At 38.2% G+C, this 16,232-nt stretch overlaps 1 protein-coding gene across 19 annotated transcripts in view; it reads right to left on the reverse strand.

Moving 5' to 3' along the window:
* Positions 1–15,397, reverse strand: part of cdc42bpaa (CDC42 binding protein kinase alpha (DMPK-like) a) — a 104,745-nt gene extending 89,348 nt beyond the window's left edge. For all 19 annotated transcript variants that reach the window (XM_079832315.1, XM_079832314.1, XM_079832312.1 and 16 more), the window contains exon 1: positions 14,261–15,397. In XM_079832315.1, the coding sequence (XP_079688441.1) occupies positions 14,261–14,438 (178 nt within the window). In that variant the 5' untranslated portion in view covers positions 14,439–15,397. The remainder of the gene's footprint in view (positions 1–14,260) is intronic.
* Positions 15,398–16,232: the final 835 nt, after the last annotated feature.

A 16,232-nucleotide genomic window follows, 5' to 3' on the forward strand; every position in this document is an offset into this window, starting at 1 on the left:
ACGCCTGAACATTTTGAGTTTACTCGCTTCATTCGCGCGTGAAATTCGCTTCATTCGCGTGTGACATTCACTACACAACAGACGCGAATTCGCATCATGGGAGGGGCTTCTGCCAGCCGGCTTGTCTCGTTGCGAAATGGCTGACATGGATTGTTTTAAAATACAGTGAATAAGCTCAATTTGCCGGCTTTAACTAGCTTGTAATCTCAATAGGGTGAATTCAGGGTGATTGGGACACTTTTTCCAAGTCATCTCAATGGCAAATGTGTCCCAATCACCCTATGTATAGCTCAAATTGAGTTAAGAGCGTTCTTTACAACTTATTCCCGTTTCTATAAAGTACAAAGATGTATCGTACAGCTCCAGGTATCCACATATGATTTAGTCCTCATTGTTGTCACTACTAGAGAAAGCTCCTGGTTATCGCGGCGCAAATATCCGCCAAAGTTCATGTTTTTTCCATTTGCACGAATCACGCGTCAAACTCTCAATTCGCGCTGTCATTTGCGCGAATCGCGCCGCAGAATGTCTATTCGCGTCTTTGCATTGACTTAACATGTAAATCTCGTGCGCGAAAACGCATCAGTCATATCTGGTGTGAATGCACCATAAGACTTTCGTTCATCTTTGGAACACAAATGAAGATCTTTTTAATGACATCTGAGAGATTTCGGTCCCTCCATTGACAGCTACGCAACTACCACTTTGACGCTTCAAAAAGTTCATAAAGAGATCGTAAAACTAATCCACATGAATTGAGCGGTTAAGTCAAAATTTTCTGAAGAGACATGATCGCTTTATACGATGAACAGTTTTAATTTAGGCTTTTATTCACATATAAACATTCAACAACACACATCAGATAGGGTAAACGGAAGCTCAAGCATGTCTGCTTGATGTGTGAGAACCAATGAGATTCATTCTCATGTGTTACACAGCACGTTTGAGTTTCAGCAAGAACCAATTAATAAGGTTTGTTCTTGCGCGTCAAACTTTCAGTTGAGCTTCAGATTATGTTCACTGATCAATGTTTTCATTTTTGGGTGAACTAACCCTTTTAGAGGTTATGCAATCTTAACATTGGTCATTTACATATAGTAAAAAGTTTTATCTTAAAGCACATTTTATTTTATTCTATGGGAGTGGGAGAAGCTGTAAAACGGTCAAGTAATTTTTAGTTAAAGTGATTTGCTTATATTTCAATCAGAAATCACTTCTATGGAAACAACAAAAATAATATGGCAAATCTGACTTCTCTCGTCAAACACGCAAATCCAGATTCCACGTCCCTGTTGAAATCACCTAAATAGGATGTGTATTTACTGTCATGCCTTTCGCAAGAGTGTATCATTTCTGTACTAACAAACAGCAAGAGATTCTAACAACGTAACTAACGCACTGCAAAATGACAGAAAGCAACTATATTTTATGGCTGGCGCGGACCAGTGGTTAAAGATCTGGATTGGTTGTTAGTTTAACCTCACAAGGGCTGATCAATTAATTATCACCATCATACATTTGAGGAAGTCATTAAACATCACATCCTAATTGCAATGCAATAATTTACTGGGAAAAATTACAGGGAAAAAGCTCTACAATAAGGCAAAATTACAGCCTTTCAGAATGATTTTTAATGTTTAATATGGATTTGGATCAGTGAGATTTCACTGGGACTACAGAGTAAATAATAATAGAAAACAGAAAACAAGTGACAATCCAAATGTATAGTTCCTCGTTGTTTGTTGCTAAAGCTCAGCGTTTGGGAACCTATGGCTCGCGAGCCACACCTGGCTCTTTGACAAAAATCATGTGGCCCGCCATGTCTTTACTGATAAATGATCAATAAAATTAGACATGTCACTAGAGATCAGCTTTCTGCAGAAAAAGCAGCCAATTTCCTTTGTTGTATACCTACAGATGTTAATGAAAAGTTTAGAATAATTATATATGTTCAAGTTGTACCGCCCAAAGTGAAACATACCCTTTTTTTGAAACTGGTTTGGTGCTGTGCCAAGAGACATTTCGAAAGTACCCGGGTACTTTTGCTTTTATGTCCTATAAATGTGTCGTATTTATATCTGTATGGTAATCCGCGCAGCTTTCAGTGGGCGGGACTGCTTAAAGTTATTAATAAAGAAACATGGATGAATGAGGATGGAGCGGTATGTGTTTGATATTAAAGGGGGGGTGAAACACTCAGTTTCAGTCAATCTCATGTCAATCTTGCGTACCTATAGAGTAGTATTGCATCCTTCATATCTCCGAAGAGTCTTTAGTTTTATTATATTTATAAAAGAAAGATACACTGTACCGAGTCTTTCTGGAAAAAAACCAAGCGGCTGGAGGCGTATCGTGTGGGCGGGGCTAAAGAATGACAAACGCGCAAAGCTATTGCGTTGAGCGTCTAAAAGCTGTGACAGCCTTAAACGTGGAAAAAATTTTATCCTAAAATAAACCATTTAGATCAATCAGATTTAGCCATACGTATATGATCCAGAATCAGATCTAGAGGCTGAAATTGAACAGGAGAAGCAGCAACTATGACTACAGCAGGACGTCTCAATGGTATGTACTGTAACGGTAACGTATACTTGCTTAGCGGCTACTGTTTTACAACATTTGTGTGTGTTTACTCATGGTCTATGAGGACATAATTTGGTTTATGGACTATTGTATGCAATTTAATGTTAGCAGTAGCAAACGGAATGGTTTTGCACGTCAGACTAGTGCGTGTTTACATAGAAAAACAATGGAATAGTAGCGCATTTGAATGAACGAGTCGAAAGCTAACAAAACAAAGACATTTGAAGCAGTTTTACTCACCGCCTGCTTCCAACACACGACCGTGAACCCTAATCGCTGGGACCGCTCCATCTTTCAGCATTAGACGAGCTACAAATCCGGAGTTGAACTGTACCTTGTAAAACTCTGTTGCTGCTCCGGAAAAACAAACTCCATCCACTGTCCCATTAAAACTGGGTTCTTTGCGAAGCTGTGCAGGGTTGTCTTGCCCTGACAACCAAAAACACACTTATTTGGTGACATTGTTGATTTTGTGAGGTCCTGTGACTGCAGCGCACAGCCGATGACCTCCCTAAAGCCGAGCACAGCGTGTTAATGGGCGAGCGTTTGCTCTCTCGCTCTAGTCGCTAGGGTTGGGTACCGAACTCGGTACTTTTAAGGGCACCGACCGAATGACGTCGGTACTACAGAGTAACGATTCACATTAAATCAATCGGTACCAAATTTCGGTACCTGAGAATGCACATTGTGATATAGACTAGTGTCTGTGAATATTAAACCGCAAAAAGACTATTTAAATACGAATCATGCGTCTCTCTGTGCGAATGAATGCGTAGACGTGTGGTTTACAGTCTATGGGTTTACCTCACACACACTCTCACTCAGAATCGCGCGCGACGGTCGCATGTTTCCATCTCTGCCTCTCATATGAGGACATGAATGCACGAACGTCATCTCCAGAGCCACTGACTCACTTCATGAGCATTTTACCTTTTCATTTGAGAAAAACAACTACCGTCATATCATAAACAGAGATACTCAAATTCACTGCAACCCGTCAAATTAAAAGTTTGGCTAACTTGACAAATAAATTACTGCTGTACAGTAGAATTTAGATAAGTCTCAATGTAATAATAATACTAACACTAATGTAGGCCTAATAATAACAAATTATCAAAACTTTGATTAATTTTCGATATAATACATTTAATCTATAAAACCTATCGATCATCGATTAATCAGGGTCATGCGTGTGCGTGCTGCTCAACCGCAAAACATGTAAATCAGACTCGAGGAATAATGATGCGAGTGTGCCGGAGCTCTGTTTGGGACCATTTTACAGCTGGAGTTACACCTTCATCTTGACTACAAGTTTGCATGTGCATTCGCAGCCTTTTGCTTTGTGCAAATGTAAGTTGTAATATTGTGTTTATTTTGTGTGGGCCTATCTATAGCTGATTTTTTTATCTCATATAGGATGCATTTTGAGCGCGTCCACACATTCTGAAGAGCACGCATCTGAGGTGGCGTTGGTGACACGTTGTATTGCTCATATTTGATTATTAAATAAGTAAATGAATTAAATGATCAATCACATCGACTCATTTTACAATCCTATAGCCCTTTATTTAGATTAAAAACCCTTCTAATTGATTTGGTGAGGAACATGGTGTCTTGAGCAGCGATTGCACACCCTGTCATGCGGTCGCCTATAAACCACTGCTGTAGACACATACTGCAGTGTTAAGGCTAACGATTAATCGATTAATCGATCATTAAATTAAACGACGATCGATCATGGAAATTTTTGTAAATTGACATCCCTGATGTTGATACTAACTGGGTCCCAAAGTATCAGTTCTCATGGCATCCCTAGTTGGCTTAAGCTTGGTACATACTCCGCAAGAACAAAGAAATGAGTTTGTTTTCTTGAGGTGGCAAGAACAAGAACAAAGTTCCATCTGGCCAGGACATTACATACTTCACAAGAAAAGAAGGTGCCGAACATTTCCGTTTCTCCACATTAACCCTGCATTAACCTCCGCATTGTAATGGCCTTTGGGTTTATAAATGACTTGTGTTACAAATCTGGTAAAATGCTGCATGATGCATTCAAAGATGAACGTCATAAGCAACCCAGACTCACAGCATATGCATCGATGGAGTTTGTTAACCAAGCTGCTGAGATGCGCTCCATGCATTATAACAAGAACATATATTTATTTAATTATCATATGCAGTAAAAGACAGAACAATATAATGCAAGCGCAGTAAAAACTCCGTCATGCTGATGTCGCGACTTCGCGGGACAGCTTTTCACCTCAACAAGTAATATTGTCATAGATTAATAATTAATATCAATATCAATTAATATTGCAAGATCTCGTCACACCCCTACTGAATATTAAGCATTATATTGGTCTACCAACACACAACTAGCCTACCTAGCATGGAAGATATAGAATATATAGCTTCTTGCTTCACACAGTGAACACACCCCTGGCAAACAAGGCCAAACACTTCAAATTTAGCCAAAATGTCAGGCGACTGATTTGTTGATATGACATCTACACACAAATAGCTTTGTGGGATATGAGCGAGATTCCATGTAAACAATGCCGTGAATATCAAATGTTACCACTGTGTCAGGCATCCTTTTACAGGGCATTAGAAACAGATGGAAAACAGACCACCTGGAACTGCCATCCTGGCCTCGGATACATCAACCAGGGAAAGTGTATAAAGTCTATTTATGAAGGACAGTTTAAAAGGTCAAGCCTTCCTAAGAAGAACCGACACGGTTTTCAAACTGTCCAAAACAACTGCAGCATGCTCGGGTCGGTGTTCATTAAAGATCTGATGCAGAAACCTCATTGTGTATATCACTGTCACCATCTCCAGTGTAAGGGGACACAGAGCTGCAAATCAAATGAACCACACCGTCGATCTCCTGCAATACCCAAGAGTCCCGCATTAGGAGACCATATAAAGGCAAAGACACTGGCAGGATCATTAAAACACGCTTTCCATAGAGGGAAAGAAACGCTTAAAGCCAGACTGCAGAAAGACTCACAGATATACTTGTGAGCGCATGCCGTGTTCAAACCCACTCTGCTCGACTACAACATCAAGAGCATTTTCATGTCTGCATAAAACAAACACTGGGCGTAAAATATATTGTCAGCTTTCTTTTAATGTCACAGGGTTCTTTCATGCACTAAAACGGAAAGAGACTACTAATTTCAGACCAAATTCATCAATCGAAATGAAATTATTAAGGTACTTTGACTTTACTTTAGTCACAGGACAGCGTTGACAATGCGTTTCTGCTCTGCTCTCTGCACGCAATCTTCACGTGATGTGCGAGCTTCTGTCTGAGTGTTTGTTTGTCACAATATATCAGGCATTAGTTCAACATAATACACATCTGATGGTCTAAAATCGCTTTAATGTTCAAACTGGCAGGCCTTAAAACACATACAAATGACAAAGCTTTGTGAGGACACAGGTGAAAGAGGTCTGCCTTCAGGGCGTGCGCGCGTTTTCAGAGACACGGCTCGGCTCTCTGTGTCACAGAAAAAAGCTGAGCACTGAATGGATAAGTTTTCCGTATTGTTGTTTTTGAATAGTGCACAATCGCTTTAAATGTTAAAAACTGGCAAGCCTTTAAACGCATTTACTTGACAAACTTTATGAGGACGAAAGTGAAAGCGGTCTTGCTTTGGGGCTTGCGTGCGCCGTCTATGTGTGTGTGTGTGTGTGTGGTAGCGTATAACTGTATAAACTGTGTAAAACATGCAGTTACTATAGTGATTCTGGGCATCTATAACTGCTAGATAACTGCTCCTGCATCTCTCTGTGTGCCTGCAAACTGCACTTGATGTGACTGACGGGGCGGAGTCACGTGACTAAAACTAAATAACCGACATGGGAAAAATACGTCGGTTAGAGGTTCTGATTTTCAGTTTTGATTATTTTTCGATTAATCGTAGAGCCCTATGTGTAATGTTTTTTTTTTTTAAACTTAAAAACCTTTAAAAAAATATATATCACAAGAATTAAAGGGTTAGTTCACCCAAAAGTTCAAATTCTGTCATTAATTACTCACCCTCAAGTCATTCCAAACCCGTAATACCTTTGTTCATCTTCAGAACACAAATTAAAATCTTTTTGATCAATGTTTAAATGTGAATAAAAGCCTAAATTACATCTGTTCATGATATAAAGTGAACAAGTCTCTTCAAAAGATTTGGACTAAACCCCTCGATTAAAGGTAGGGTTGGGTACCCAAACCAGGTGCCAATATGGCAACGGTACCTTTATAACCTGTATATAACCGGACCGAATCAGAACGCAGATTTTGGTGCCTCATGCCACTTAAATTCAAACGTGCTTCCGTGCTCTTTGGCTGGCACCGAGCCAGAGACAGACGCGCTCAGCGCTCGTCACATATCACAACTAGTCAGTGTTTTCAACCCTATAATGTTTATTTATTCGGTTTCAAACATTTAAATGCTCTAGCAAAAAATACACACTGATGTCGATGGAAGCGGCGATAACAATCCTTTCAGACAGTTATAATTTGACTGCGTGTTTTATTCATATCAGATACACATTATATAGTAACTATATAGTTTACTCTATTCTTCTCCCAGTTCAGTGGTCACTTACTTTTATGTATTTCGTGAGACGTGGATGAGTTACGTGTTGTAAATCCGACAGATCCGATTCTCTGAGGCGCAAACTAACATGGCGGCGCCCATCGCGCAGTACAGATCAACTTACACACATTCACTCACACATATTTGAAAATCAGAATATAAGATGTGACATAGTCAGCAAGTTTGTAAATAGTTTGAATAAAAAAGAAAAACCTAAATAAACCCAATACAGCTGTCATACAGCGCTATTGCGTCTGCTGTGTGTCATGTGAGAAACATGATGCGTCGCCGTGGAAACAATAAGGTAGGGATGGGCGATAAAACGATAACGATATGTATCGCAATAGACACGTAATCGATATCAATAAAAAATGCATTCGATAAAACACTAACAGTTACAAAGAAATAACGGAGGCACTGCACCTTAATGTTAAGAGATAATTGTTAAGTGTTCATTGTGATTTTAGACTTTGTGTTTATATTTTAATTATTTGAGTATTTTCCATGGTTGTGTGTGTCGACATTTCTGCCTTTATAACTGAGGGGATTATAATCAGAGGAAGGTTATGTTTAACATAAAAATATTTAAATGCAAAATATTTTAAATAGGTCATAAAAATATCAATAATTATCTATATCGCCGATATGAAACACTTATCGTGATACAGTTTTCAACCATATCGCCCAGCCCTAAGATCAACTAACACACATTCACCCACACATATTTGAAAATCAGAATATCAGATAGCTTGTGACATAGTCAGCAAGTTTGTGAATAATTTGAATAAAAAAGAAAAAAAGAAATAAACCCGATACAGCTGTCATACAGCACTATTGGGTCTGCTGTGTGTCATGTGAGAAACATGATGCGTCACCTTGGAAACAATAAGGCGATGTGGTCTAAAATATTTGCAGAGAGAATATGGTCATATTTCTGCAAAATAAAGCTGAACCTTGAAAAGCTGGTTTGTAGCATACCAAGAATGCAGACTACTACTGTTAGTACTGTAGTGTAACTGTTTTTAGTGATAAATTAGCTCTGTTGTAGTTGGGTCAGGTGGCTTAGGTTTTACTGTGAATTTGTTAAGTAAATTGTGTTTTGTATTTATTTATATTTACATATTTAAGTATACTTTAAACTTTTAATAAATTGTTCGATTTAAATAATAAAAAAATATCAATAAAAAGCCACTCTTTGATGTCATCCACCTCGTTTTTTTTTTAAGTATCGGTTCAGGCACCATTTAAAAAGTATCGGTTTGGCACCGGTATCGAAAAAAAAACCGAAGCCCAATCCTATACAGGACCATACTCGAAAAAACTTTCCGAGAAGTATACGAATCCTGAAATCATACGTCAAACTCGTGTTTTTTTTCTTTTTTACTTTGGACATGTTTAGCATGTTTAGCAAATCCATCTCTTTAACAGTGTCAATATAGCCTAGAAATCTAGACGTACCCTAGCGGCAGCAAATCTAATTTGCAGCCAGGGCGTCTAGCAACTCTCCGTTGGCTTGCTAGCTGGAAAAACCAAACTCTGGTCAGGCCAATCACATCGCGTATAGAGTCGGTGGGCGGGTTTAACATAATGACGGCAGAGTTGCCACGGTTCTGCATGCTACTCGTAAACAAAGAAGCTGGCGAACAGCGGTCTTTCAAATCGGCTTTGGCCGCGACACTGGAAGACTTGGAGTTAAGCTTTTCTTTGAGAAAAGAACAAAGAACGGCACTGAAGTCATTCTTAAGAAAGGAAGATGTGTTAAAAGTTTTGCCGACCGGATACAACGAAAGTTTAATCTATCAACTAGCTCCGCTTCACCTTCTTCGTTGCTCTGGTTGGTTGTAGCGCTATCCTATTGCGTGCAGAGGGAATTTGAAAGACAACCGTTTATCCCGCCCCTCAGATTGAGCCCTGCCAATGGTGTGTTCCCAGACCCAACATCTTGATGTGGGTCTGGCTTGTCAGGCTAGTGTAAATAAGTTAGAATCTATGAAATAGCATTAGACACCACCTTTAATATGGATTAGTTTTACGAACTCTTTATGAAACTGGTAGTTGCGCAGCTGTCAATGGAGAGACAGAAATCTCTCAGATTTCATAAAAAATATCTTCATTTGTGTTCAGACGATGAACGAAAGTCTTTGGAACAACATGAGGGTGAGTAAATGACAATTTTCATTTTTGGGTGAACTAACCCTTTAAAGGGTTGCAGGGTTGCACCCTCATGTCGTTCGACACCCGTAAGACCTCCGTTCATCTTCGGAACACAAATTAAGATATTTTTGTTGAAAGCTGATGGCTGAGAAAGGCTTCAGATAGGCCTCCATTGGCATTCAGTACATTTACACTCCCAAGACCCATAAAAGGCACTTAAAACGTCCTTACAAAGTCCATCTCACCACAGTGGCTCTACAATAAAAAATAATCAAAATAACGACTTTATTCAACCTCTTCTTGTCTTCCGTGTGTGCCTCCACGACGCATGCGCGAGAATATGACGTAGCGCCGGCATTCGGGAATCCATGAAATGCACACTTTAGTCCCATTTGAGCACTACGCCGAGACCTAAAGCACGATCAATGTAGAATCCAACAGCTTAGACACGCGCGTCTTCCTCTGCTTGTAAACAAATCGCTTCTGGGTCATTTGTCCGAACGCCGGATCTGCGTCATATTCTCGCGCATGCGTCGTGGAGGCATACACGGAAGACAAGAACAAGTTGGATAAAAGGCGTTATTTAGATTTTTTTTTGCTCACAAAATCTATTGTCGTCGCTTCGTAAAATGATTGTAGAGCCACTGTGGTGAGATGGACTTTGTAACGACGTTTTAAGTGCCTTTTATGGGTCTTGGGAGTATAAATGTACTGAATGCCAATGGAGGCCTATCTGAAGCCTTTCTCAGCCATCAGCTTTCAACAAAAATATCTTCATTTGTGTTCCGAAGATGAACGGAGGTCTTACGGGTGTCGAACAACATGAGGGTGAGTAATTAATGACAGAATTTTCATTTTTGGGTGAACCAACCCCTTTAGGGTGTTTATCTATTTAAATTTTGATTAATCTCAAATACACACAAAACCATAATATTACATCATGTCAAAAGAGTTTTTAAAAAAAAACATGATCTGCAAAGATAAGCTAGTTGGATATTCTGAAGATTAGCCATGTTATTAAACTTAAATGACCGTAAAAAACAACTGACAGTGTTTAGGCTTTGGCCCTTGTTGATCTGTGAGAAAGCCGATAACAATGGAGGAACAAGTCTGGTCCTAAACTCAATCCATTCAGAACAGACAACAAGATTATACCCATCCCTAAAAATCATATTGGTCTTGCCAATCACGGCAACTAAACAGGTGTTGACTTGCCATAATACAGACACAAATAAGGACTAAATATAAAGGAAAAGCTTGTGATGAGGAGGATTCGACCTTTGAATACGAGAAACCTCCCAAAGTTAATACAAACCTAATCCCAAAATATGAGACCGGTTATACCTGACAGCAAACCCAACCTGCATAAATAAACTTGTACGGTATGAAAGCTAGAACACTGAAGATGTAGAAGATGTTGGGGTTGTGAGTGACAGGATAGTCACATAAAACCACCTGGGTTGTCAATTTAAACCAGCTGTCTGGGGGAACTCACTATACAGGGGGACTTCTTCAAATACCAGAGGGTAGTTGTTAGTCACCGTCCACCGAGTCAGCCTTTTCTTTCAAACAGTTGGGCCTGAACCGCATCTGTGACTTGCACATTCCTACATTTGCCTTCAAGACTTCAGGCCTCTCGCAGAAAGCAGTAAGAGCATGAAATTGGCACACTATTACTAATTAGTCAATTGATGCATTTAAAAGTACAAAGAAATGCTGATAACGGTCCCAAATTGGCTAATTATTACAAAAAAACTGAAGGTTAACAAGCACATCAATGAACAGAAAATGCAAGAAAACGGTTTTGATGTCATAATGTCAAAGACATGTGCAGAACACGTGTTGGAAAGCAAGCAAATCTAGGTCTGCTGATCAGATTTTGTTTTAGCCAGGTTGTGCATGTAAACAGACACAATTTGCCATACTTTATGCATGATTTGTGAATAGTGACTGTATGGAAAAGCCTAAAGAATTAGCAGGACTTTGAAAAAAAAAAATCATTAAATCATCTGATAAGAGCAGATGTTGGAAGCATACAATATCAATGCCTACTTTTTCTTATTCAACAGTGTATTAGACATTATACAAATACAACCTGATCCTAGATTTACTAATAAAGAAATATTTTATATACAGTAGTGGCCCAAAGTGATATCTGGAGGGGATATTTGTTTTTAATGACCCTACTAGTTCAATAAACCATGAAAATGTGCGGAAAAATACTATATATTTTGTTAAATATTTTAAATATGAGGCAATAAATCTTTTCCAACAATATAAAACTTAAACTTTACTAACACTTTTTATCAATTTTATCAAGAATGTATCAAACACATCCTTCCTGAATAAAAGTATTAATTTCTTTCAAAAGATAGAAAAAAAATGTCTGACCCCTAAATTTTGTACGGTAGTATATATCGTTACTAATTATTTCTATTTTAAACAGAAACTGTAGAGTGTGTGTGTGTGTGTGTGTGTGTGTGTGTGTGTGTGTGTGTGTGTGTGTGTGTGTGTGTGTGTGTGTGTGTGTGTGTGTGTGTGTGTGGTAACCTGAGATATCATTTTGCTCATAGGTACAGCATGAAGAGTTTGATCTACAACCTTTCAGTTACCAGAGTAGACTACACATTGGTTGGAGTAGAGCCAACTCAAATTAAACAAATTAGTTCAAACAAATGAACTTTTATGAGCATTTCGAATTTCCTTTTTCTTTTGAGTTCTCAAAACTGACATTTTAAGTAATCTGAATTGTTGCATTGTTTTGAGTGTTATGAACTTGTTTTTTAATTTAGGCCAACTTAAATTTAACCGAAACTGGGCTGGGATTCTATTTCCCAGCATGCTTTGCAATGACACTCAAAACGGACAGTAAATGCCACAATGACATGTTATATTATGTTTTTGTAACCAGTTAGCAAGGTGGCATTTATTGAATTAGCTAGTTAAAGCTAGTCAAGTTTCCAATACCAAAAATGTGAGATTACATGATATTTTTAAGTTAAATGTATGAATTTGCTTATGGATTTGCTAAAATTTCAAGATCAGATCAATTAAAATGTATGATTACAAAATAAAAATCTACAAGTTCTGCTTACTTAAACTTTAAATCTCTTAACTTGAAAACCGAGGCAATCAAACTTTTTTTAAGTTCGGGTTTACAGTGTACAAAAACATTTCAACATGAATGCATTATTGTACTTTTCCTTTAGACTTTATAAATCAAACCATGACATCAGTTATGATGGATGTTACATGTACCGTATCTAAAACTGTCAGATAAAAAATAAAGCATCCCATTCAAGCATGTGGTCATCACAGGACCCTGACAGAGATAACACAAATCTGGCTGATGATCTGGGCATGAGTTCAAGCTTGTCCTGGCATCGTCTCCAACCAACCTGTGGCTTAAAGGTGTGCAAGGATCAGTTTAGCCTAATGCAATTACAGCTTTTTAAAATGCTTTTAAAAGTTTTAAAACTAGAGGACAAATAAATTACCTGAAGAGCCTACAAATTCCATTCATTTAAGTAGCATAAAAATTAATTGGAGAGTATCTAAGCATCACCGATTTGGCAAGAAGCTGAGATGAATCAAAATTAAACCAAGTGTTTTTTTCCCAAAACATTAGTCTAAAATATAGCATATGCTCAGCTTGAGAGGTCTACAAGTTCATAGAATATTCACAACTGTTTTCTGTTCCCTACCAATGCGATCTATCCTTTGTATTATTGTATTACAGTGTGTGCGTTGATTATTCTCCGCCACACTTGTTCAGTCTATCCTGCGTGCATCATGCCTTCTGTTTCCATGGAAGGAATGTTTACAATTCAGGTCATTCAGGGTAGCTGCAAGTCACGCCACAAAATAAACAAACAGACGACACACTATGTTCATTCACGCTGGAATGTGATGTAGCGCTCCAGTTATTTCCTGCACAACTTAAACATGTAACAAGTTTAAAGTCATATTCATTAGTTAAGCTGGGTCAGGAGGTCCCTGATTAAACATACTCGAACAATGCACTGCTTTTCCCAATACACTGTACATGTTTAGCTACAGTTTAGTCACATGACTGGCCACTTAAATCTTCCCAGCAAGGTCTACTTGAATTCAGTTAACGTTTTTACAACTTTACCACCACATAAGCCCTTGTCATATTCCATGCTTGGAGAAATGCTTTGTATAAACACAAAAGAAGGAGATTTCATATTTCATACATCAGCAGTGTTATTGAAGAGAATGACGCCGTATGGCCCAGGGCACTTTTTCTACCTTATTCATGCACAATCCCAACAGCTATAGTCTTTCCTATAGGGAAAGGGAACCAGTTTGATCAATCACTATGACAGTGAATAGCATATCCTTCAGTGTCAGAACACTTTGCCACAAGCAGAAGTCGATTTCTTTCATAGCTTTTCAACAAGCCCTTTAAGAATTTAAATAGCACACACACTTTTAAAAATAAATCATTTGCAACAGTTTAAATACGTTTCTGAGGTTAATTTCAATCCATGAATCCTTATGATATACTGCTCAGCATGCTGGTATGATGGCTCAGAATTTAACAGCATGTTGCTACTTGACTTTTCCAGGGCTGTACACACACACACACACACACACACACTATGATTCAGTGCTGCCAAATGTGGCTTAAAGATATTTGTTGCGTGAACTTATTTATGATTACTTTAAAATCCAAACATCTACTGAACTTAAGTTTGGTACTACAATAAGATGATTTAATTACTAAATGCAATGACATGAGATGCTTTAATCTTAAAATGCATGGGTTTAAGATGGTTTGAAAATGAAATGCATTTATTTAATATGGGTTAAAGATTAAACGCATTGTTTACAAATGGTCTAGGTGTGAAATGCAATGATTTTAAGAAGCATAAATGTCATTAAAGCACCATACTCACCCCATTCCAAAAACTCAGCAATGTTCTTCTCTCTTCTGAGTGGGGAATTGGTGCACTCATCATAAAGGCAGATGAGAACATCCAGGAGAGTTTCCACACTAAAACACTGTCTATTAGACTGGACAGGACCATCCAGGATCAGTTTTTCCAACTTTTTCAAACGCACTTCTCCAGACATGGTTCAAAACGAGTGTCAGTCCAAAAAATGTAGTGTAATGTTATTAAAATCGATGCAATCTTTGGATGGTATATGTAAATAGCTATAAATATAACCCACCCATCATCACAGTCGAATGCAGTTACAAAACTGCAGTAAACTCCAAACTAATTTTAATGTCATACACAAATAAAACTTCTCACTACATATTTTAATGTACTCAGTGGGGGATCAACAAACCAGCAAATAAGAAAGGAAAATACAATTTAAGTGTTTATATTAATAAAGGCCTTGCACTTGTGTGTAAAACAGTCATTTATATCTTGCGTTTTGTTAATATAAATTTACAGATATTTAAGTGCCTTTTCTGTAGCTACTAAAGCTAACCAGCTAACAACATTCTCCCGACACAATGTATCGTAACTGTTTTTTTCTCGTGTAAATACAAAAATTGTGTATTAATATCAACAAATGCTAGTGTCAAACCATGTCAAGTATATAAAGTTTTTAAACCCCCCAGTTTGTTCAACTTTAACGGGTTAAAATAACTGATGCTAATGATCCGGCTAATAAAGACGTTCGGCTAGCAGGCTAACAGATTTTAGCTCGTCCTCAAAGAGAATTCTCCTCAAAACCAACCGAAATAACATGACACGCCCCCCAAATCTGATATTTAGGCATTGCGTGTGTGGAAAATGTGGATAAAATGTGTTTATATCCGCAAAAAGTGAGTTTAGCGAAGTTCTCCAAAGGCACCGATTGAGTGTCACTTAGTTTTCCTCAGTCCTCTTCCCATGAATAATTCCTAAAAAAAAAAGTAAGTCCTGGCAGCGGGATGAAGTCCGTCAGATGATGATGATGGTGGTGGTGGTGGTGGGGTGAGGATGAAGAGGAGGAGGATGGTGGCGGTGAGTGTGGATGCGGGGTGACGGGGAGATTCTCTCTCATCTGCCCGCCGCCGCTGAGTGTGTTTCAGGAATAATGATGAGGAGAAACATGGCGACTAAACTCTCTCTCTCTCTCTCTCTCTCTCTCTCTCTCTCTCTCTCTCTCTCTCTCTCTCTCTCTCTCTCTCTCTCTCTCTCTCTCTCTCTCTCACACACACACACACACACACACACACACACACACACACACGCGCTCACTCACATTCAGACACACACACATAAAAATAAACATACACAGACTACATGCACATAAACATACATGCATTTACATAAACAATACTCATACAGGGACACAATCACATACCTAGAACACATTTAATGTGTTAAATTGTATTTACATGCAACCTCTCAGATGCTCTAAAGAAATACTATATATAAAAATAAATATAAATTACACTATATGCATAAATAAACACACGTAGGCTACATAATATACAAACACAGCCTATATGGACACACTACACAAAAGTATAGACACAAATATAAACACGTACATAAACATAAATATGCAGGCCTAAATATACAAGTATACAGAAAATACAGAAAATAAATTGTCTATAAATTGTCAGAAAAATGTCTATAACAGCTGTTTTGCTTAACCAGAGAATTTAGGGAGGGGGTGGGGCAGGTTGGGGTCACATGTGTTCACACTTTCATTTTTATGATAATTTGTGAGTGTATCTCTCTCTATTTTTCTATCTCTCTCTCTCTCTTTCTATCTATCTATCTATCTATCTATCTATCTATCTATCTATCTATCTATCTATCCATCCATCCATCCATCCATCCATCCATCTCTATCTATCTATCTATCTATCTATCTATCTATCTATCTATCTATCTATCTATCTATCTATCTATCTATCTA

This window comes from Gobio gobio, assembly GCF_949357685.1.
Source record: "Gobio gobio genome assembly, chromosome: 13".
NCBI classification, from domain to species: domain Eukaryota; kingdom Metazoa; phylum Chordata; class Actinopteri; order Cypriniformes; family Gobionidae; genus Gobio; species Gobio gobio.